The sequence below is a fragment of the Oncorhynchus keta genome, chromosome 22 (genome assembly GCF_023373465.1).
Source record: "Oncorhynchus keta strain PuntledgeMale-10-30-2019 chromosome 22, Oket_V2, whole genome shotgun sequence".
NCBI lineage: Eukaryota > Metazoa > Chordata > Actinopteri > Salmoniformes > Salmonidae > Oncorhynchus > Oncorhynchus keta.
In genome coordinates, this window is record NC_068442.1 from 55,902,428 (window position 1) to 55,927,542 (window position 25,115).

Below are 25,115 nucleotides of genomic sequence, written 5' to 3' on the forward strand. Positions count from 1 at the left end.
GTTAGCAGGCAATATTAACCAGGTGAAATTGTGGCACTTTTCTTGCGTTCATTACACGCAGAGTCAGGGTATAAGCAACAGTTTGGGCCGCCTGGCTCATTGCGAACTAATTTGTCCGAATTTTATGTAATTATGACATAACATTGAAGGTTGTGCAATGTAACAGCAATATTTTGACTTAGGGATGCCATCCGTTAGATAAAATACGGAACGGTTCCGTATTTCACTGAAAGAATAAACGTTTTGTTTTCGAAATTATAGTTTCCGGATTCAAACATATTAATGACCTAAGGCTCGTATTTCTGTGTGTTATCATGTTAGAATTAAGTGTGTTATTATGTTATAATTAAGTCTATAATTTGATAGAGCAGTCTGACTCAGCGATGGTAGGCACCAGCAGGCTCGTAAGCATTCCTTCAAACAGCACTTTCATGCGTTTTGCCAGCAGCTCTTTGCAATTCTTCACGCATTGCGCCGTTTATGACTTCAAGCCTATCAACTCCCAAGATTAGGCTGGTGGAACCGATGTGAAATGGCTAGCTAGTTAGCAGGGTGCGCGCTAATAGCGTTTCAAACGTCACTCGCTCTTAGACTTGGAGTAGTTGTTCCCCTTGCTCTGCATGGGTAACGCTGCTTCAAGGGTGGCTGTTGTCGATGTGTTCCTGGTTCGAGCCCAGGTATGGATGGAAGCTATACTGTTACACTGGCAAGACTAAAGTGCCTATAAGAGCATCCAATAGTCAAAGGTATATGAAATACAAATGGTATAGAGAAATAGTCCTATAATAACTACAACCTAAAACTTCTCACCTGGGAATATTGAAGACTCATGTTAAAAGGAACCACCAGCTTTCAAATGTTCTCATGTTCTGAGCAAGGGACTGAAACATTAGCTTTCTTACATGGCACATATTGCACTTTTACTTTCTTCTCCAACACTTTGTTGTCTAAATCTAGAATCGGCTTCTTATTTTGCAACAAAGCATCCTTCACTCATGCTGCCAAACATACGAGGCAATACTATCCTGCCGATCCTTGACTTCCAACACTCTACTCAGCAAATTGGATGCAGTCTATCACAGTGCCATGCATTTTGTCAACAATGTCCCATATACTGCCCACCACTGCAACCTGTATGCTCTTGTTGGCTGGGCCTCTTTTCATATTTGTCGCCAAACCCACTGGCTTCAGGTCATCCATAAGTCTTTGCTAGGTAAAGCCCTGCCTTATCTCAGCTCACTGGTCACCATAGCAGCACCAACCAGTAGCACGTGCTCCAGCAGGTATATTTCACTGGTCACCATAGCAACACCCACCCGTAGCACGCTCTCCAGCAGGTATATTTCACTGGTCACCATCCACCCGTAGCACGCTCTCCAGCAGGTATATTTCACTGGTCACCATAGCAACACCCACCCGTAGCACGCTCTCCAGCAGGTATATTTCACTGGTCACCCCCAAAGCCAATTCCTCCTTTGGACACCTTTCCTTCCAGTTCTCTGCTGCCAATGACTGGAACGAACTGCAAAACTCACTGAAGCTGGAGACTCACATCTCACTCACTAATTTTAAGCACCAGCTGTCAAGAGCAGCTCACAGATCACTGCACCTGTACATAGCCCATCTGTAAATAGCCCACCCAACTACCTCATCCCCATACTGTTATTTATTTTTTTGCTTCTTTGCACCCCAGTATCTCTACTTACACATTCATCTTCTGCACATCTATCACTCCAGTGTTTAAATTGCTAAATTGTAATTATTTCGCCACTATGGCCTATTTATTGCCTTACCTCCATTTGCACACACTGTATATAGACTTCTTTTTCTTCTATTGTGTTATTGACTGTATGTTTGTTTACTCCATGTGTAACTCTGTTGTTGTTTGTGTCGCACTGCTATGCTTTATCTTGGCCAGGTCGCAGTTGTAAATGAGAACTTGTTCTCAACTAGCCTACCTGGTTAAATAAAGGTGTTCTCAACTAGCCTACCTGGTTAAATAAAGGTGTTCTCAACTAGTCTACCTGGTTAAATAAAGGTGTTCTCAACTGGCCTACCTGGTTAAATAAAGGTGTTCTCAACTAGCCTACCTGGTTAAATAAAGGTGTTCTCAACTAGCCTACCTGGTTAAATAAAGGTGTTCTCAACTGGCCTACCTGGTTAAATAAAGGTGTTCTCAACTGGCCTACCTGGTTAAATAAAGGTGTTCTCAACTAGCCTACCTGGTTAAATAAAGGTGTTCTCAACTAGCCTACCTGGTTAAATAAAGGTGTTCTCAACTAGCCTACCTGGTTAAATAAAGGTGTTCTCAACTGGCCTACCTGGTTAAATAAAGGTGTTCTCAACTGGCCTACCTGGTTAAATAAAGGTGTTCTCAACTAGCCTACCTGGTTAAATAAAGGTGTTCTCAACTAGCCTACCTGGTTAAATAAAGGTGTTCTCAACTAGCCTACCTGGTTAAATAAAGGTGTTCTCAACTAGCCTACCTGGTTAAATAAAGGTGTTCTCAACTAGCCTACCTGGTTAAATAAAGGTGTTCTCAACTAGCCTACCTGGTTAAATAAAGGTGTTCTCAACTAGCCTACCTGGTTAAATAAAGGTGTTCTCAACTAGCCTACCTGGTTAAATAAAGGTGTTCTCAACTAGCCTACCTGGTTAAATAAAGGTGTTCTCAACTAGCCTACCTGGTTAAATAAAGGTGTTCTCAACTGGCCTACCTGGTTAAATAAAGGTGTTCTCAACTAGCCTACCTGGTTAAATAAAGGTGTTCTCAACTAGCCTACCTGGTTAAATAAAGGTGTTCTCAACTAGCCTACCTGGTTAAATAAAGGTGTTCTCAACTAGCCTACCTGGTTAAATAAAGGTGTTCTCAACTAGCCTACCTGGTTAAATAAAGGTGTTCTCAACTAGCCTACCTGGTTAAATAAAGGTGTTCTCAACTAGCCTACCTGGTTAAATAAAGGTGTTCTCAACTAGCCTACCTGGTTAAATAAAGGTGTTCTCAACTAGCCTACCTGGTTAAATAAAGGTGTTCTCAACTAGCCTACCTGGTTAAATAAAGGTGTTCTCAACTGGCCTACCTGGTTAAATAAAGGTGTTCTCAACTAGCCTACCTGGTTAAATAAAGGTGTTCTCAACTAGCCTACCTGGTTAAATAAAGGTGTTCTCAACTAGCCTACCTGGTTAAATAAAGGTGTTCTCAACTAGCCTACCTGGTTAAATAAAGGTGTTCTCAACTAGCCTACCTGGTTAAATAAAGGTGTTCTCAACTAGCCTACCTGGTTAAATAAAGGTGTTCTCAACTAGCCTACCTGGTTAAATAAAGGTGTTCTCAACTAGCCTACCTGGTTAAATAAAGGTGAAATAAAATAAAATAATCATGGTAGTGTCCACATGAATGTAGAAGTGTTAAACAAACATATTGTGTTCTCATTTACAATAAAAGTGACTCCAAAATGTCACAATACATTATTTACCATGAATTTCTACTGGGCACAAAATAATCTGAAACAGCCAAAACAAACAGAAAATTCATCCAACAAATGTGTGTAGAGTCACAAGCTTGATGTAGTCATTCCATGCTGTGAATATGGGACCAAATACTTCCCTTTAACTACACATATGCGAATGTGTTTGGTTCCCTAAAAATGGGGGCACTATGGATGAAAACATCCTCAAATTAAAGCTGAAGGTCTGCACCAGTATTCAGTTATGTGCACCAGTATTCAGTTATGTGCACCAGTATTCAGTTATGTACATCAGTATTCAGTTATGTGCACCAGTATTCAGTTATGTGCACCAGTATTCAGTTATGTGCACCAGTATTCAGTTATGTACATCAGTATTCAGTTATGTGCACCAGTATTCAGTTATGTGCACCAGTATTCAGTTATGTGCACCAGTATTCAGTTATGTGCACCAGTATTCAGTTATGTGCAGATTCACATGTCTATGGTATGTTATGGACATGTTATTCTACTATTAATGAGTCCAAAATACCACAAGCGACTGCAGTTACTGCAGTTTCGAAACTGCAATCTGTTTTTTTTTGTAAAGGCTGTCCGTGCATCAGGTAATTTATCTAATTGCAGATTCACAACTCCAGTAACAAGCACTGTAAAAAGTCAGGTAGTTCATCTAATGGCAGATTCACAACTCCAGTAACAAGCACTGTAAAAAGTCAGGTAGTTTATCTAATTGCAGATTCACAACTCCAGTAGCAAGCACTGTAAAAAGTCAGGTAGTTTATCTAATGGCAGATTCACAACCCCAGTAACAAGCACTGTAAAAAGTCAGGTAGTTCATCTAATGGCAGATTCACAACTCCAGTAACAAGCACTGTAAAAAGTCAGGTAGTTCATCTAATGGCAGATTCACAACTCCAGTAACAAGCACTGTAAAAAGTCAGGTAGTTTATCTAATGGCAGATTCACAACTCCAGTAACAAGCACTGTAAAAAGTCAGGTAGTTCATCTAATGGCAGATTCACAACTCCAGTAACAAGCACTGTAAAAAGTCAGGTAGTTCATCTAATGGCAGATTCACAACTCCAGTAACAAGCACTGTAAAAAGTCAGGTAGTTTATCTAATGGCAGATTCACAACTCCAGTAACAAGCACTGTAAAAAGTCAGGTAGTTCATCTAATGGCAGATTCACAACTCCAGTAACAAGCACTGTAAAAAGTCAGGTAGTTCATCTAATGGCAGATTCACAACTCCAGTAACAAGCACTGTAAAAAGTCAGGTAGTTTATCTAATGGCAGATTCACATCCCACAACAAGCATTGGCCTTCCTAATGTGAAACACATGCAGGCATCTGTCTGTCTGGGGGGGGGGGGAAGAAGAATTTGAAGAAGAACTTACCCTTTTCGATTATATAAACTTAGATCACAGTCAAACTCTGTCTGCAAAGAGAAGAAAATAATCATGATGTTTTTGTTAAAAATGCAAAACAAGGTTTTTTTTGTGTTTTTTTTTTAATCAGGAGAATGTATTATGACAAGGAAGATATATTTTAGTGTGAGGGTGTGAAACAGTACTGTATGAACACAAGTTAATGTGAGTGAACATAGACTGTATGAACGTAAAAAACATCTTTAGAGCCTGTATATCAGCAGTATTCCCCACTGACAGGGCATCTCTCTGTGTCAGTATACATTCATCTGTGAAAGTGAGTATCCTTCTGTATGAATGAGTGGGGAGTGTGTAGGAAGCTGCCAAGTGAACTAAATCCAGTGTGATCTACCATCTATCAGTGCTTCTTTCTGATGGTCAAAATTAAGCCATGCCTACGTCTCAAATGGCACCCTATTCTCTATATAGTGCCCAGAACTCTCTGGTCATAAGTAGTGTACTATAAAGAGCATAGGATGCCATTTGGGAAGCACCCCATGCCAGCAGGATAGAAGAAATGGGAAATACAGCTGGTCCCAAATCGCACCCTATTCCCTATGTAGTGCCCATACTGCTCTGGTCCAAAGAATGCTCCAGTCTGAGACTGCCATCATCGAAGTAGTTTGTGGTGACGAGTGTCGTTGTACTAAACATAGTCATCAGTGATTGGTTCGTCTCTAACCAATCAGAGTATCAAAGCCAATGACACATTTTCAAACCACCGCTTTACCCACACGTGTGTTCGGGCTCTGGCCCAACCCATCGGTTTCTGGACCAATCAGACGGCCCTGAATGTGTCCGTATTCGGTGGAGGAACAGAGACGTAACTCAGATCCAGACTCATTGATGAGAAGTAACTAACGTGGTGTTGCGTTTGGCCGGAGCCAGGAGTCTAGGTAGGCAGCCAAAGGATTAGGGCTCCTTTGGGAGGCAGCCCTGGCTCTGTTTCTATACCAACTAGTCAACCTACTACACAATAACAGACAGCTTTACTGAGCCAGGACAAACAGAGGGAGCCTCCAGTCAGGAAAGTAACGAGTGTTTTCACAAAAAGGTTAACTGGTTAAAGAGATGAACTGTGCTTTACCTGTAAGAGATCTCCTTCTCCAAAGTGTAGCACCTCCAGGATTGTGTCTGACTGTATGAACGCTGTGAAGACAGAGGAATAATACTTTAAATGAGTCAGGACTTACATGTCACTTCCATTTGGACAATAACTGCTAGCTCCCTGGAAGAAACCTGGTCTCAAAGCATTTCGTATTATTCAGTATGTAAATACAATATGTTACGTTATGGTAGTATGCTATGTTTCATTTCGTATGGTATGTATTACATTGTGGATGTCCATCACCCATTTCGTATTACATTACAAATTTACAAAAGATATGATGAAACGGTTAGGGGAAAGGTTAGCAAACATGCTAAGTAGTTGCAAAGTATCAACAACAAAAAAAAAAAATGTGTAAGTAGTTGAAAAGTTTCTAATTAACTAAAATGCTAAAGTTGTTCGTGAGGAGATTCAAACTCGCAACGTTTGGGTTGCTAGATGTTTGCGTTAAGTAACCATCGGTCTTATGTAACATATCATACTAATTTAGTGTATATTTATGTTTACTATGTTACGTCTAATCTATGAGACCAGGCTGCTGGAAATGGATCTGTATCAGACATACAGACAGTGTCCCAAGTGACACCCTGTTTCCTACCAGTACTCAAATTCTGACCAGGGGACCAGAGGACCAGAGACCAGGGGAGCAGAGACCATGGGACCAGAGACCAGGGGACCAGAGACCAGGGGAGCAGAGACCAGGATAGGAGACACCAGGGGACCAGACACCAGGGGACCAGAGACCAGGGGAGCAGACACCAGGGGACCAGAGACCAGGGGACCAGACACCAGGGACCAGGGACCAGGGAAGACTGGAGGACCAGAGACCAGGGGGAGACCAGAGACCAGGGGGACCAGGGAGCAGACACCAGGGGACCAGAGACCAGGGGACCAGAGACCAGGGGACCAGAGGAGCAGAGACCAGGGGACCAGAGACCAGGGGACCAGACACCAGGGGACCAGACCAGGGGACCAGAGACCAGGGGACCAGAGGACCAGAGACCAGGGGAGCAGAGACCAGGGGAGCAGACACCAGGGGACCAGAGACCAGGGGACCAGACCAGGGGACCAGAGGAGCAGAGACCAGGGGACCAGAGGAGCAGAGACCAGGGGACCAGACACCAGGGGAGCAGACACCAGGGGACCAGAGACCAGGGGACCAGACACCAGGGGACCAGACACCAGGGGACCAGAGAGACCAGGGGAGCACCAGGGGACCAGAGACCAGGGGACCAGAGACCAGGGGACCAGAGACCAGGGGACTAGAGACCAGGGGAGCAGAGACCAGAGGACCAGAGACCAGGGGAGCAGAGACCAGGGGAGCAGAGACCAGGGGACCAGAGACCAGGGGACCAGAGACCAGGGGACCAGAGACACCAGGGGAGCAGAGACCAGGGGACCAGAGACCAGGGGACCAGACACCAGGGGACCAGAGGACCAGAGACCAGGGGAGCAGAAACCAGGGGAGCAGACACCAGGGGACCAGAGACCAGGGGACCAGAGACCAGGGGAGCAGAGACCAGGGGAGCAGAGACCAGAGGACCAGAGACCAGGGGAGCAGAGACCAGGGGACCAGAGACCAGGGGACCAGAGACCAGAGGAGCAGAGACCAGGGGAGCAGAGACCAGGGGAGCAGAGACCAGGGGATCAGAGACCAGGGGAGCAGACACCAGGGGAGCAGAGACCAGGGGAGCAGACACCAGGGGACCAGAGACCAGGGGACCAGAGACCAGGGGACCAGAGACCAGGGGACCAGAGACCAGGGGACCAGAGACCAGGGGACTAGAGACCAGGGGACCAGAGACCAGGGGGGGACCAGAGACCAGGGGACCAGACACCAGAGACCAGGGGAGCAGAGACCAGGACCAGGGGAGCAGGACCAGGGGACCAGAGACCAGGGGAGGACAGGGGACCAGAGACCAGGGGACCAGGGGAGCAGAGGGGACCAGGGGGACCAGGACCAGAGACCAGGGGACCAGAGACCAGAGGAGCAGAGACCAGGGGAGCAGAGACCAGGGACCAGAGACCAGAGGACCAGGGGACCAGAGACCAGGGACCAGGGGACCAGAGACCAGGGGACCAGAGACCAGGGGAGCAGAGACCAGGGGACCAGAGACCAGAGACCAGGGGACCAGGGGACCAGAGACCAGGGGACCAGACCAGGGGACCAGAGGACCAGACACCAGGGAGCAGAGACCAGGGGGAGACCAGAGACCAGGGGACCAGAGGGGACCAGAGACCAGGGGACCAGAGACCAGGGGACCAGAGACCAGGGGACCAGAGACCAGGGGAGCAGAGACCAGGGGAGCAGAGGGGACCAGAGACCAGGGGACCAGACACCAGGGGACCAGAGACCAGGGGACCAGAGACCAGGGGAGCAGAGACCAGGGGACCAGAGACCAGGGGAGCAGAGACCAGGGGACCAGAGACCAGGGGAGCAGAGACCAGGGGACCAGAGACCAGGGGACCAGGGGACCAGAGACCAGGGGACCAGAGACCAGGGACCAGAGACCAGGGGACCAGAGACCAGGGGAGCAGAGACCAGGGGACCAGAGACCAGGGACCAGGGGAGCAGGGGACCAGAGACCAGGGGACCAGAGACCAGTGGACCAGACACCTATGGGCCGTAGTCTAAAGTAATGTACCATAAGGGAATAAATAGGATGCCACTGCCATTTGGGCCACACTAGCCTGAGTTCCACGGTGTATTGGACAGTAACTAGTAACTAGTATCTCCCTGGAAATGGATCAGATTCAGAAATTCAGACATGATTAACCCTTCAGTCACAAAGAGCTGTGAGGAAAGAAGGAATGATGAAAGCCTTGGCAGAATTTCCTCTTCACATCAACCTAACCTGATCAGAATTTTAGACCAACATTCAGCATGGTTTTCATGTTATCATTCAGCATGGTTTTCATGTTATCATTCATCATGGTTTTCATGTTCTCATTCAGCATGGTTTTCATGTTATCATTCAGCATGGTTTTCATGTTCTCATTCAGCATGGTATCATTCAGCATGATTTTCATGTCATCATTCAGCATGGTTTTCATGTCATCATTCAGCATGGTTTTCATGTTCTCATTCAGCATGGTTTTCATGTTCTCATTCAGCATGGTTTTCATGTTCTCATTCAGCATGGTTTTCATGTTCTCATTCAGCATGGTTTTCATGTCATCATTCAGCATGGTTTTCATGTTCTCATTCAGCATGGTTTTCATGTTATCATTCAGCATGGTTTTCATGTTATCATTCAGCATGGTTTTCATGTCATCATTCAGCATGGTTTTCATGTTCTCATTCAGCATGGTTTTCATGTTCTCATTCAGCATGGTTTTCATGTCATCATTCAGCATGGTTTTCATGTCATCATTCAGCATGGTTTTCATGTTCATCATTCAGCATGGTTTTCATGTTATCATTCAGCATGGTTTTCATGTCATCATTCAGTTTTCATGTTATCATTCAGCATGGTTTTCATGTCATCATTCAGCATGGTTTTCATGTTCTCATTCAGCATGGTTTTCATGTCATCATTCAGCATGGTTTTCATGTTCATTCAGCATGGTTTTCTCATTCAGCATGGTTTTCATGTTATCATTCATGGTTTTCATGTTATCATTCAGCATGGTTTTCATGTTATCATTCAGCATGGTTTTCATGTTATCATTCAGCATGGTTTTCATGTCATCATTCAGCATGGTTTTCATGTTATCATTCAGCATGGTTTTCATGTTATCATTCAGCATGGTTTTCATGTCATCATGGTTTTCATGTTCTCATTCAGCATGGTTTTCATGTTCTCATTCAGCATGGTTTTCATGTCATCATGGTTTTCATGTTCTCATTCAGCATGGTTTTCATGTTATCATTCAGCATGATTTTCATGTTATCATTCAGCATGGTTTTCATGTTCTCATTCAGCATGGTATCATTCAGCATGGTATCATTCAGCATGGTTTTCATGTTCTCATTCAGCATGGTTTTCATGTCATCATTCAGCATGGTTTTCATGTCATCATTCAGCATGGTTTTCATGTTCTCATTCAGCATGATTTTCATGTTATCATTCAGCATGGTTTTCATGTCATCATTCAGCATGGTTTTCATGTCATCATTCAGCATGGTTTTCATGTTCTCATTCAGCATGGTTTTCATGTCATCATGGTTTTCATGTTCTCATTCAGCATGGTTTTCATGTTCTCATTCAGCATGGTTTTCATGTTATTTCATGTTTTCTCATTCAGCATGGTTTTCATGTCATCATTGTTTTCATGTTCTCATTCAGCATGGTTTTCATGTTCTCATTCAGCATGGTTTTCATGTTATCATTCAGCATGGTTTTCATGTCATCATTCAGCATGGTTTTCATGTTCTCATTCAGCATGGTTTTCATGTTCTCATTCAGCATGGTTTTCATGTTCTCATTCAGCATGGTTTTCATGTTCTCATTCAGCATGGTTTTCATGTTATCATTCAGCATGGTTTTCATGTCATCATTCAGCATGGTTTTCATGTCATCATTCAGCATGGTTTTCATGTTCTCATTCAGCATGGTTTTCATGTTATCATTCAGCATGGTTTTCATGTCATCATTCAGCATGGTTTTCATGTTCTCATTCAGCATGGTTTTCATGTTATCATTCAGCATGGTTTTCATGTTCTCATTCAGCATGGTTTTCATGTTATCATTCAGCATGGTTTTCATGTTCTCATTCAGCATGGTTTTCATGTTCTCATTCAGCATGGTTTTCATGTTATTTCAGCATGGTTTCATGTTATCATTCAGCATGGTTTTCATGTTATCATTCATGGTTTTCAGCATTCAGCATGGTTTTCATGTTATCATTCAGCATGGTTTTCATGTCATCATTCAGCATGGTTTTTGTCATCATTCATGGTTTTCATGTTCTCATTCAGCATGGTATCATTCAGCATGGTTTTCATGTTATCATTCAGCATGGTTTTCATGTTATCATTCAGCATGGTTTTCATGTTTTCATGTTCTCATTCAGCATGGTTTTCATGTTTTTCATGTTCATCATTCAGCATGGTTTTCATGTTGTCATTCAGCATGGTTTTCATGTCATCATTTCATGTTCTCATTCAGCATGGTTTTAATGTCATCATTCAGCATGGTTTTCATGTTCTCATTCAGCATGGTTTTCATGTCATCATTCAGCATGGTATCATTCAGCATGGTTTTCATGTTCTCATTCAGCATGGTTTTCATGTCATCATTCAGCATGGTTTTCATGTTATCATTCAGCATGGTATCATTCAGCATGGTTTTCATGTTCTCATTCAGCATGGTTTTCATGTCATCATTCAGCATGGTTTTCATGTTATCATTCAGCATGGTTTTCATGTTATCATTCAGCATGGTATCATTCAGCATGGTTTTCATGTTCTCATTCAGCATGGTTTTCATGTCATCATTCAGCATGGTTTTCATGTTATCATTCAGCATGGTTTTCATGTTATCATTCAGCATGGTTTTCATGTTCTCATTCAGCATGGTTTTCATGTTCATCATTCAGCATGGTTTTCATGTTATCATTCAGCATGGTTTTCATGTCATCATTCAGCATGGTTTTCATGTTGTCATTCAGCATGTCATCATTCAGCATGTTTTCTCATTCAGCATGGTTTTCATGTTCTCATTCAGCATGGTTTTCATGTTCATTCAGCATGGTTTTCAGCATTCAGCATGGTTTTCATGTCATCATTCAGCATTATCATTCAGCATGGTTTTCATGTTCTCATTCAGCATGGTTTTCATGTCATTTCAGCATGTTCATGTTATCATTCAGCATGGTATCATTCAGCATGGTTTTCATGTTCTCATTCAGCATGGTTTTCATGTCATCATTCAGCATGGTTTTCATGTTATCATTCAGCATGGTTTTCATGTTCTCATTCAGCATGGTTTTCATGTTCTCATTCAGCATGGTTTTCATGTCATCATTCAGCATGGTTTTCATGTTATCATTCAGCATGGTTTTCATGTTATCATTCAGCATGGTTTTCATGTTCTCATTCAGCATGGTTTTCATGTCATCATTCAGCATGGTTTTCATGTTCTCATTCAGCATGGTTTTCATGTTCTCATTCAGCATGGTTTTCATGTTCTCATTCAGCATGGTTTTCATGTTCTCATTCAGCATGGTTTTCATGTCATCATTCAGCATGGTTTTCATGTTCTCATTCAGCATGGTTTTCATGTTCTCATTCAGCATGGTTTTCATGTTATCATTCAGCATGGTTTTCATGTCATCATTCAGCATGGTTTTCATGTTCTCATTCAGCATGGTTTTCATGTTCTCATTCAGCATGGTTTCATTCAGCATGGTTTTCATGATTCAGCATGGTTTTCAAATGTCATCATTCAGCATGGTTTTCATGTTCTCATTCAGCATGGTTTTCATGTTATCAGTTTTCATGTTGTCATCAGATGTCATCATTCAGCATGTTATCATTCAGCATGGTTTTCATGTTATCATTCAGCATGACCATGGTTTTCATGTTGTCATTCCAGTTTTCCTCAGATGTTCCTCAGCATGGTTTTCAGTTCATCATTCAGCCAGTTCCTCAGACCATTCAGCAGATCATTCAGCATGGTTTTCATGTTCTCATTCAGCATGGTTTTCATGTTATCATTCAGCACCATGCCATTCAGACCATGTTCTCATTCAGCATGGTTTTCATGTCATCATTCAGCATGGTTTTCATGTTTATATCCCAGGACAAATGTGCTAGCAACAGCAAGACAATGAACTCACTCTCAGACCTCAGCCCAGCCTCAGACCTCAGCCCAGCCTCAGACCTCAGCCCAGCCTCAGACCTCAGCCCAGCCTCAGACCTCAGACCTCAGCCCAGCCTCAGCCCAGCCTCAGACCTCAGACCAGCCTCAGACCAGCCTCAGACCTCAGACCAGCCTCAGATCTCAGACCAGCCTCAGACATCAGCCCAGCCTCAGACATCAGCCCAGCCTCAGACCTCAGCCCAGCCTCAGACCAGCCTCAGACCTCAGACCAGCCTCAGCCCAGCCTCAGACCTCAGCCCAGCCTCAGACCTCAGCCCAGCCTCAGACCAGCCTCAGACCTCAGCCCAGCCTCAGACCTCAGCCCAGCCTCAGCCCAGCCTCAGACCTCAGCCCAGCCTCAGACCTCAGCCCAGCCTCAGACCTCAGCCCAGCCTCAGACCTCAGCCCAGCCTCAGACCTCAGACCAGCCTCAGACCTCAGCCCAGCCTCAGACCTCAGCCCAGCCTCAGACCTCAGCCCAGCCTCAGACCTCAGCCCAGCCTCAGACCTCAGACCAGCCTCAGACCTCAGCCCAGACAATGGTTTGCATTATCCAAGTCGAGAACAGAAACAGCGCAGTATTCATAGTGACGTAAGAGACCTCTCAGAAGGAACAACAACAATCATCAGGTCTGTGTCTCTGGGAAGAAACATCTACAGGCCAAGACATTACGTTCTGTTCTAGTGTACAGACTGCAGAGGATGCAGAGGAACAGGCTACCGAGCCCAGAGATCTCTGACAGGGCTATGACAGCCTACTCATTACAGTATTACTGAGGAGTTATTAACCACATTAGGCCTACGTTGACAATAACGTTTTTAAAAGAAATAGCTATTTCTATTTAATGACAAGTCAATGAGAAAATTCAACAATGAGGAAATGAATTGTCACATCACTCATTACATGAAACCAGTTCGGACCGAGATGCTCTGCTCTCTCTGCAGCTGCTTCTCTAACTCAACATGACTCACTGCTGTTGTTACCCTGACAGGCTGATGACACACACAGTGTCGAGGGCAAGGAACACGCCCCTTAACCAGTGGCGTGATACACCTGTGTGCATCACACCATACAGTGAATCACACCCATACAAGTCTACAACACATCTTAAATGAAGGACTAACTGGTATTCAGTAGATACATGACTTTCTCTCTTCCCGTCAGAGGCATCACAATATATATATATATATATATTTTTTTTTTTTTTCCCACCTATGCAACACTACGAGCCACCTACCAATGGCAGGAAGTTAGCTTTAGCCCAGATAGGTTCTCAATCTCACATCCTCATAACAAGCTACGAAGATGCCGTTTCAGGCTATCATTGAGCACATGCACACAATAATGCGATTATTGTGGATAGTCAGGTTAGAATAATTGTTTTGTTTTTTTAAACATTTACATGCTTTGCAAGAAGAATGCTTTGCCTAATAATCCTGTTTCCATGGACACATCTAAATATCAGGATGATGGGACTTTCTGTTTATAAATGCAGAAAATATCCAATCAAAATAAAACATTGTACTGTACCAGTCAGCGACCGTGTTATTTTTTGCAAAGACTTTTTGGATATATATCGTTTTTAATGTAAAAACTATGCATGTGATGCATTCCTTCAGCTTTTCCAAACTAACTTCACTCGCGCATAAGAGGGAGGCTTGCGCTATATACCCAGCGCTGTCAAATGCACAGATCAAATACACCGCCGGAGCGACGATTAAGCCGCGTTTACATGGCGAAATACTTCTCAGAAAAGCAGGTGTTTTAAATCAGCTTACTTCGCTTATGACCTCACAATGATTAAGATAAGCAGGAGTAAGGTGTTTACATGACTAATGCCATAATCGACCTACTGCCATAAATCAGTTTAATATCGAATTACGCTATATATACACACACCAAAGTATGTGGACACCCCTTCAAATGAGTGGATTTGGCAATTTCAGCCACACCATGGAATCTCCATAGACAAACATTGGCAGTAGAATGGCCCGTACTGAAGAGCTCAGTGACTTTCAACGTGGCACCGCCATAGGATGCCACCTTTCCAACAAGTCAGTTCGTCAAATTTGTTCTCTGCTAGAACTCAGCCGGTCAACTATAAGCGCTGTTATTGTGAAGTGGAAACGTCTAGGAGCAACAACGGCACAGCCTCGAAGTGGTAGGCCACACAAGTTCACAACAAATCAAATGTATTTATAAAGCCCTTCTTACATCAGTTGATATCTCAAAGTGCTGTATAGAAACCCTCAGCCTAAAACCCCACACAGCAGAGCAACGCAGGTGTAGAAGCACAAAAAAAGAACAGCAGAATGCTGAAACCCATCAAAATGTTTTTATCTGTCCTCAGTTGTAAAATTCACTACCGCGTTCCAAAGTGCCTCTGGAAGCAACGTCAACATAAGAACTGTTCGTCTGGAGCTTCATGAAATGGGTTTCCATGGCAGAGCAGCCTCACACAAGCCTAAGATCACCATGCGCAATGCCAACCGTCGGCTGGAGTGGTGTGAAGCTCGCCGCCATTGGACTCTGGAAACACGTTCTCTGGAGCGATGAATCACAGATCACCATCTAGCTTGTCTAACAATCTTAGCTGGCAAGGTTGGTCGACTTTAGAAAAGCAAGCAATAACTAAATAAGACTCACATTCCTTTCAATCTTTTATCCAGATTTGAGGAGAGATGCATATTTAGATTCTTGAAGAAGAAAAAAAACAGAAACGCCAGACAGGAAGGAGACAAGAGGTATGCTTAGATATGCAGAAAAATATCTTGGTTCTAGATTACAGGAAAAATCTGTTTCAGCTGTGGGAAAAATGGCCATGCCCCCTCTAGACCACCCCTCACAGCTCATCCCTCACAGCTCACCCCTCACAGACCACCCCTCACAGCTCACCCCTCACAGACCACCCCTCACAGCTCACCCCTCACAGCTCACCCCTCACAGACCACCCCTCACAGCTCACCCCTCACAGCTCACCCCTCAGAGCTCACCCCTCACAGACCACCCCTCACAGACCACCCCTCCAGACCACCCCTCACAGACCACCCCTCACAGACCACCCTCACAGACCACCCCTCACAGCTCACCCCTCACAGACCACCCCTCCAGACCACCCCTCACAGACCACCCCTCACAGACCACCCCTCACAGACCACCCCTCCAGACCACCCCTCCAGACCACCCCTCACAGACCACCCCTCCAGACCACCCCTCCAGACCACCCCTCACAGACCACCCCTCACAGCTCACCCCTCACAGACCACCCCTCACAGACCACCCCTCACAGCTCACCCCTCACAGACCACCCCTCACAGACCACCCCTCACAGACCACCCCTCCAGACCACCCCTCACAGACCACCCCTCACAGACCACCCTCACAGACCACCCCTCACAGCTCACCCCTCACAGCTCACCCCTCCAGACCACCCCTCCAGACCACCCCTCCAGACCACCCCTCACAGACCACCCCTCACAGACCACCCCTCACAGACCACCCCTCACAGACCACCCCTCCAGACCACCCCTCACAGACCACCCCTCACAGACCACCCATCACAGACCACCCCTCACAGACCACCCTCACAGACCACCCCTCACAGACCACCCCTCACAGCTCACTTTGTGCCTCAGATGTGTTAGGGTGCATGTCGTCGCTGCTTTCCATGATGTCATGGTTCTGGTTCTTAATGAATGAATGCTGATGGCCCAAACATAAAGGTATTGTCCTCTGATGACAACCTGAACCTGTATTCAACTATCTTCTATGCCTCATCTGAACAATCTGCCTTTTAAAATCCCCCAACCAAACTAGCCAAATGAAGATGATATATTTATTTTTTTCCTGACAGTTTTGATGCCAAGGGACCGGATCTTTTACACAGAAACATCTGTAGAATCCAAACGGTTAAAGCTACAAACTATTAAAAGCCATCTTAATAAAGCCGAGACTCACAATGTTTTGCTCTTTCTCCCTCACAAGTTATACCAGAGTCCTTAGGAGTTCTCCTGCCCACAGAAACATTTTCTCCAAGATCCACGATTCGTACAGGGTTTAAGTTTAATGTTCTAATTCAATTGTTAACTGCTTTATTGACAAATAACACTGTCATAAATGCCATTAATGTAAGGAAAGGAGGGTAGTGTTTAATGTCATACGATCTGTGTTTTTGATTCAACTCATATTGAATGTAGGCTACCTATTCTGTGTGTGTTAGTGTGTTTAAAATAGCCTTGGCTGAGAAGGTAAGGCTGAGAAGGTAAGGCTGAGAAGGTAAGGCTGAGAAGGTAGGCTGAGAAGGTAGGCTGAGAGGGTAGGCTGAGAAGGTAGGCTGAGAAGGTAGGCTGAGAAGGTAGGCTTGAAGGTAGGCTAAGAGGGTAGGCTGAGAAGGTAAGGCTTAGAAGGTAGGCTGAGAAGGTAAGGCTGAGAAGGTAAGGCTGAGAAGGTAGGCTGAGAAGGTAAGGCTGAGAAGGTAAGGCTGAGAAGGTAAGGCTGAGAAGGTAAGGCTGAGAAGGTAGGCTAAGAGGGTAGGCTGAAGGTAAGGCTTAGAAGGTAGGCTGAGAAGGTAAGGCTGAGAAGGTAAGGCTGAGAAGGTAAGGCTGAGAAGGTAAGGCTGAGAGGGTAGGCTGAGAAGGTAGGCTGAGAGGGTAGGCTGAGAAGGTAAGGCTGAGAAGGTAGGCTGAGAAGGTAGGCTGAGAAGTAAGGCTGAGAAGGTAAGGTTGAGAAGGTAAGGCTGAGAAGGTAGGCTGAGAAGGTAAGGCTGAGAAGGTAGGCTGAGAAGGTAGGCTGAGAAGGTAGGCTGAGAAGGTAAGGCTGAGAAGGTAGGCTGAGAAGGTAAGGCTGAGAAGGTAAGGCTGAGAAGGTAGGCTGAGAAGGTAGGCTGAGAAGTAAGGCTGAGAAGGTAAGGCTGAGAAGGTAAGGCTGAGAAGGTAGGCTGAGAAGGTAGGGCTGAGAAGGTAGGGCTGAGAAGGTAGGTTGAGAAGGTAAGGCTGAGAAGGTAGGGCTGAGAAGGTAAGGCTGAGAAGGTAGGCTGAGAAGGTAAGGCTGAGAAGGTAGGCTGAGAAGGTAAGGCTGAGAAGGTAGGCTGAGAAGGTAGGCTTACCGGAAGTGGTGCAGGACTAGTGGAGGGTCAACGCAAGTAAACGCCATTTACCCACCTTTTTCAGAAAAATGCATTGAAAGTATAGGAGAGCGTACAGGAAGTTTACCAACCTATTTCAATGTTTTTACTGCTACACACGGGCTAACGGTAGGCCTGTTTTAATAACACACACTGTTGCCTAGTCTAGTAAATAGGGTGGGGTAACACACAAATAGGGGTAACACACAAAGTCAAGTTTCAGCCACATTTCAGGAGTCCTGACTTTTCAGGCTACAAGAAAGAAAAGAAAAAAGGTACATTTGTCAGCAAGACGTATTAATTAATGAAGGTCTAATCAATGTCTAATGTCTAATCAATCAAACTGATGTCTATTTCCAATCATGAAATGTCCGTTTGGATGCTGGAATTGTTTTGGAGTGGAGGAACATGCACAGGCAGACTACTTTTGGAAGTGATTTGTTTGACAATCAGATTGTAATATCATGACTGGTTGTGTTCAGGCCACATTAAAAAGACAATACATTTTTACTGTTTAAATTACTATTCCAATGTTGTGCCCTCAATACAGAGGCCCCACCCCACCCCTACCCCACCCTCAATACAGAGGCCCCACCCCACCCCACCCCCAATACAGAGGCCCCACCCCTACCCCACCCTCAATACAGAGGCCCCACCCCACCCTCAATACAGAGGCCCCACCCCACCCCCACTCCACCCTCAATACAGAGGCCCCACCCCACCCCACCCTCAATACAGAGGCCCCACCCCACCCCCACCCCACCCTCAATACAGAGGCCCCACCCTACCCCTACCCCACCCTCAATACAGAGGCCCCACCCCACTCCTACCCCACCCTCAATACAGAGGCCCCACCCCACTCCTACCCCACCCTCAATACAGAGGCCCCACCCCACTCCTACCCCACCCTCAATACAGAGGCCCCACCCCACTCCTACCCCACCCTCAATACAGAGGCCCCCACCCCACCCCTACCCCACCCTCAATACAGAGGCCCCACCCCACCCCTACCCCACCCTCAATACAGAGGCCCCACCCCACCCCCACCCCACCCTCAATACAGAGGCCCCACCCCACTCCTACCCCACCCTCAATACAGAGGCCCCCCACCCCACCCCTACCCCACCCTCAATACAGAGGCCCCACCCCACCCCTACCCCACCCTCAATACAGAGGCCACACCCCACCCCTACCCCACCCTCAATACAGAGGCCCCACCCCACCCCTACCCCACCCTCAATACAGAGGCCCCACCCCACCCCTACCCCACCCTCAATACAGAGGCCCCACCCCACCCCAACCCCACCCTCAATACAGAGGCCACACCCCACCCCTACCCCACCCTCAATACAGAGGCCCCACCCCACCCCACCCCTACCCCACCCTCAATACAGAGGCCCCACCCCACCCCTACCCCACCCTCAATACAGAGGCCCCACCCCACCCCTACCTCACCCTCAATACAGAGGCCCCACCCCACCCCACCCCTACCCCACCCTCAATACAGAGGCCCCACCCCTACCCCACCCTCAATACAAGGGCCCCACCCCACCCCAACCCCACCCTCAATACAGAGGCCCCACCCCACCCTCAATACAGAGGCCCCACCCCACCCCCAACCCCACCCTCAATACAGAGGCCCCACCCCACCCCAACCCCACCCTCAATACAGAGGCCCCACCCCACCCCAACCCCACCCTCAATACAGAGGCCACACCCCACCCCTACCCCACCCTCAATACAGAGGCCCCACCCCACCCCAACCCCACCCTCAATACAGAGGCCCCACCCCACCCCTACCCCACCCTCAATACAGAGGCCCCACCCCTACCCCACCCTCAATACAGAGGCCCCACCCCACCCCTACCCCACCCTCAATACAGAGGCCCCACCCCACCCCCTACACCACCCTCAATACAGAGGCCCCACCCCAACCCCACCCTCAATACAGAGGCCCCACCCCACCCCAACCCCACCCTCAATACAGAGGCCCCACCCCACGCTCAATACAGAGGCCACACCCCACCCCACCCTCAATACAGAGGCCACACCCCACCCCACCCTCAATACAGAGGCCACACCCCACCCCACCCTCAATACAGAGGCCCCACCCCACCCCACCCTCAATACAGAGGCCCCACCCCACCCCTATCCCACCCTCAATACAGAGGCCCCACCCCACCCCTACCCCACCCTCAATACAGAGGCCCCACCCCACCCCAACCCCACCCTCAATACAGAGGCCACACCCCACCCTACCCCACCCTCAATACAGAGGCCCCACCCCAACCCCACCCTCAATACAGAGGCCACACCCCACCCCTACCCCACCCTCAATACAGAGGCCCCCACCCCCACCCCACGCTCAATACAGAGGCCCCACCCCCACCCCCACCCCACGCTCAATACAGAGGCCCCCACCCCCACCCCACGCTCAATACAGAGGCCCCCCACCCCCAACCCACGCTCAATACAGAGGCCCCACCCCCACCCCCACCCCACGCTCAATACAGAGGCCCCCACCCCCAACCCACGCTCAATACAGAGGCCCCACCCTCAATACAGAGGCCCCACCCCCACCCCCACCCCACCCTCAATACAGAGGCCCCACCCCACCCCACCCCACCCTCAATACAGAGGCCCCACCCCCCACCCCCACCCCACGCTCAATACAGAGGCCCCCACCCCCAACCCACGCTCAATACAGAGGCCCCCACCCCCAGCCCACGCTCAATACAGAGGCCCCCCACCCCCAACCCACGCTCAATACAGAGGCCCCCACCCCCAACCCACGCTCAATACAGAGGCCCCCACCCCCAACCCACGCTCAATACAGAGGCCCCCCACCCACGGAGTAACTCTGTTGTGGCTAAATATAAAGGACTGGACATGGAGATAAATTAAAATCCATATAAATGAACAGCCTATTTTGCTGTGATTACGGGACTGATCGGGTTAAATGATCCAACCTGTCGTAGCTGTCAGGCTCTCCACTACAGCAGCTTGCTCTCCACTACAGCAGCTTGCTCTCCACTACAGCAGCTTGCTCTCCACTACAGCAGCTTGCTCTCCACTACAGCAGCTTGCTCTCCACTACAGCAGCTTGCTCTCCACTACAGCAGCTTGCTCTCTGCTTCCTCTCCGCTACAGCAGCTTGCTCTCTGCTTCCTCTCCACTACAGCAGCTTGCTCTCTGCTTGCTCTCCGCTACAGCAGCTTGCTCTCTGCTTGCTCTCCACTACAGCAGCTTGCTCTCTGCTTCCTCTCCACTACAGCAGCTTTCTCTCTGCTTGCTCTCCGCTACAGCAGCTTGCTCTCTGCTTGCTCTCCGCTACAGCAGCTTGCTCTCTGCTTGCTCTCCACTACAGCAGCTTGCTCTCTGCTTCCTCTCCACTACAGCAGCTTGCTCTCTGCTTGCTCTCCGCTACAGCAGCTTGCTCTCTGCTTCCTCTCCACTACAGCAGCTTGCTCTCTGCTTGCTCTCCGCTACAGCAGCTTGCTCTCTGCTTGCTCTCCGCTACAGCAGCTTGCTCTCTGCTTCCTCTCCGCTACAGCAGCTTGCTCTCTGCTTGCTCTCCGCTACAGCAGCTTGCTCTCTGCTTGCTCTCCGCTACAGCAGCTTGCTCTCTGCTTGCTCTCCGCTACAGCAGCTTGCTCTCTGCTTGCTCTCCGCTACAGCAGCTTGCTCTCTGCTTCCTCTCCACTACAGCAGCTTGCTCTCTGCTTCCTCTCCACTACAGCAGCTTGCTCTCTGCTTGCTCTCCACTACAGCAGCTTGCTCTCTGCTTGCTCTCCGCTACAGCAGCTTGCTCTCTGCTTGCTCTCCGCTACAGCAGCTTGCTCTCTGCTTGCTCTCCGCTACAGCAGCTTGCTCTCTGCTTGCTCTCCGCTACAGCAGCTTGCTCTCTGCTTGCTCTCCGCTACAGCAGCTTGCTCTCTGCTTGCTCTCCGCTACAGCAGCTTGCTCTCCACTACAGCAGCTTGCTCTCCACTACAGCAGCTTGCTCTCTGCTTGCTCTCCACTACAGCAGCTTGCTCTCTGCTTGCTCTCCACTACAGCAGCTTGCTCTCTGCTTGCTCTCCACTACAGCAGCTTGCTCTCTGCTTGCTCTCCGCTACAGCAGCTTGCTCTCTGCTTGCTCTCCGCTACAGCAGCTTGCTCTCCACTACAGCAGCTTGCTCTCCACTACAGCAGCTTGCTCTCCACTACAGCAGCTTGCTCTCCACTACAGCAGCTTGCTCTCCACTACAGCAGCTTGCTCTCCACCACAGCAGCTTGCTCTCCACTACAGCAGCTTGCTCTCCACTACAGCAGCTTGCTCTCCACTACAGCAGCTTGCTCTCCACTACAGCAGCTTACCTAGCGAGCTGTGTCCTAACCCACTACGTTAGAGGTAGTAAAACAGATGGCGTTAACTAAGTTAGCAAGCAAATGTTTGTTTTCTGTGTTGAGTTGGCAAGTTCATTGTAGGTAACCAGCTACTGTAGGTAACCAGCTACTGTAGGTAACCAGCTACTGTAGGTAACCAACTACTGTAGGTAACCAACTACTGTAGGTAACCAGCTACTGTAGGTAACCAGCTACTGTAGGTAACCAACTACTGTAGGTAACCAGCTACTGTAGGTAACCAACTACTGTAGGTAACCAACTACTGTAGGTAACCAGCTACTGTAGGTAACCAACTACTGTAGGTAACCAGCTACTGTAGGTAACCAGCTACTGTAGGTAACCAGCTACTGTAGGTAACCAACTACTGTAGGTAACCAACTACTGTAGGTAACCAGCTACTGTAGGTAACCAGCTACTGTAGGTAAACAGCTACTGTAGGTAACCAGCTACTGTAGGTAACCAGCTACTGTAGGTAACCAGCTACTGTAGGTAACCAGCTACTGTAGGTAACCAGCTACTGTAGGTAACCAGCTACTGTAGGTAACCAACTACTGTAGGTAACCAGCTACTGTAGGTAACCAACTACTGTAGGTAACCAGCTACTGTAGGTAACCAACTACTGTAGGTAACCAGCTACTGTAGCGTAGGTAAACAACTACTGTAGGTAACCAGCTACTGTAGGTAACCAGCTACTGTAGGTAACCAGCTACTGTAGGTAACCAACTACTGTAGGTAACCAGCTACTGTAGGTAACCAGCTACTGTAGGTAACCAGCTACTGTAGGTAACCAGCTACTGTAGGTAACCAGCTACTGTAGGTAACCAGCTACTGTAGGTAAACAACTACTGTAGGTAACCAGCTACTGTAGGTAACCAGCTACTGTAGGTAACCAGCTACTGTTGGTATCCAGCTACTGTAGGTAACCAGCTACTGTAGGTAACCAGCTACTGTAGGTAACCAACTACTGTAGGTAACCAGCTACTGTAGGTAACCAGCTACTGTAGGTAACCAACTACTGTAGGTAACCAGCTACTGTAGGTAACCAGCTACTGTAGGTAACCAGCTACTGTAGGTAACCAGCTACTGTAGGTAACCAGCTACTGTAGGTAACCAGCTACTGTAGGTAACCAACTACTGTAGGTAACCAGCTACTGTAGGTAACCAGCTACTGTAGGTAACCAACTACTGTAGGTAACCAGCTACTGTAGGTAACCAACTACTGTAGGTAACCAGCTACTGTAGGTAACCAGCTACTGTAGGTAACCAACTACTGTAGGTAACCAGCTACTGTAGGTAACCAGCTACTGTAGGTAACCAGCTACTGTAGGTAACCAGCTACTGTAGGTAACCAGCTACTGTAGGTAACCAACTACTGTAGGTAACCAGCTACTGTAGGTAACCAACTACTGTAGGTAACCAGCTACTGTAGGTAACCAGCTACTGTAGGTAACCAGCTACTGTAGGTAACCAGCTACTGTAGGTAACCAGCTACTGTAGGTAACCAACTACTGTAGGTAACCAGCTACTGTAGGTAACCAACTACTGTAGGTAACCAGCTACTGTAGGTAACCAGCTACTGTAGGTAACCAGCTACTGTAGCGTAGGTAACCAACTACTGTAGGTAACCAGCTACTGTAGGTAACCAGCTACTGTAGGTAACCAGCTACTGTAGGTAACCAGCTACTGTAGGTAACCAACTACTGTAGGTAACCAGCTACTGTAGGTAACCAGCTACTGTAGGTAACCAGCTACTGTAGCGTAGGTAACCAACTACTGTAGGTAACCAACTACTGTAGGTAACCAGCTACTGTAGGTAACCAGCTACTGTAGGTAACCAGCTACTGTAGGTAACCAACTACTGTAGGTAACCAGCTACTGTAGGTAACCAGCTACTGTAGGTAACCAGCTACTGTAGGTAACCAACTACTGTAGGTAACCAGCTACTGTAGGTAACCAGCTACTGTAGGTAACCAGCTACTGTAGGTAACCAGCTACTGTAGGTAACCAGCTACTGTAGGTAACCAGCTACTGTAGGTAACCAGCTACTGTAGGTAACCAGCTACTGTAGGTAACCAGCTACTGTAGGTAACCAACTACTGTAGGTAACCAGCTACTGTAGGTAACCAGCTACTGTAGGTAACCAGCTACTGTAGCGTAGGTAAACAACTACTGTAGGTAACCAGCTACTGTAGGTAACCAGCTACTGTAGGTAACCAGCTACTGTAGGTAACCAACTACTGTAGGTAACCAGCTACTGTAGGTAACCAGCTACTGTAGGTAACCAGCTACTGTAGGTAACCAGCTACTGTAGGTAACCAGCTACTGTAGGTAACCAACTACTGTAGGTAACCAGCTACTGTAGGTAACCAGCTACTGTAGGTAACCAGCTACATAACCAGCTACTGTAGGTAACCAACTACTGTAGGTAACCAGCTACTGTAGGTAACCAACTACTGTAGTGTAGGTAACCAGCTACTGTAGGTAACCAACTACTGTAGGTAACCAGCTACTAGGTAGCATAGGTAAACAACTACTGTTGGTAACCAGCTACTGTAGGTAACCAGCTACTGTAGGTAACCAACTACTGTAGGTAACCAGCTACTGTAGGTAACTACAGGCTACTGTAGGTAAACAGCTACTGTAGGTAACCAACTACTGTAGGTAACCAGCTACTGTAGGTAACCAGCTACTGTAGGTAACCAGCTACTGTAGGTAACCAGCTACTGTGCCTAGGTAACCAACTACCGTAGGTAACCAGCTACTGTAGGTAACCAACTACTGTAGGTAACCAGCTA

The 25,115-nt window shown here is 47.4% G+C and overlaps 1 protein-coding gene across 1 annotated transcript in view; it reads right to left on the bottom strand.

Annotated features, from left to right (window-relative positions):
- Nucleotides 1–25,115, bottom strand: part of tmem131 (transmembrane protein 131) — a 142,291-nt gene that overhangs the window by 115,249 nt on the left and 1,927 nt on the right. The window contains exons 2-3 of the mRNA XM_052475677.1: nt 5,982–6,043; nt 4,865–4,905 (exon numbers count right to left, since the gene is read on the bottom strand). Coding sequence (XP_052331637.1) covers nt 4,865–4,905; nt 5,982–6,043 — 103 coding nt within the window. The remainder of the gene's footprint in view (nt 1–4,864; nt 4,906–5,981; nt 6,044–25,115) is intronic.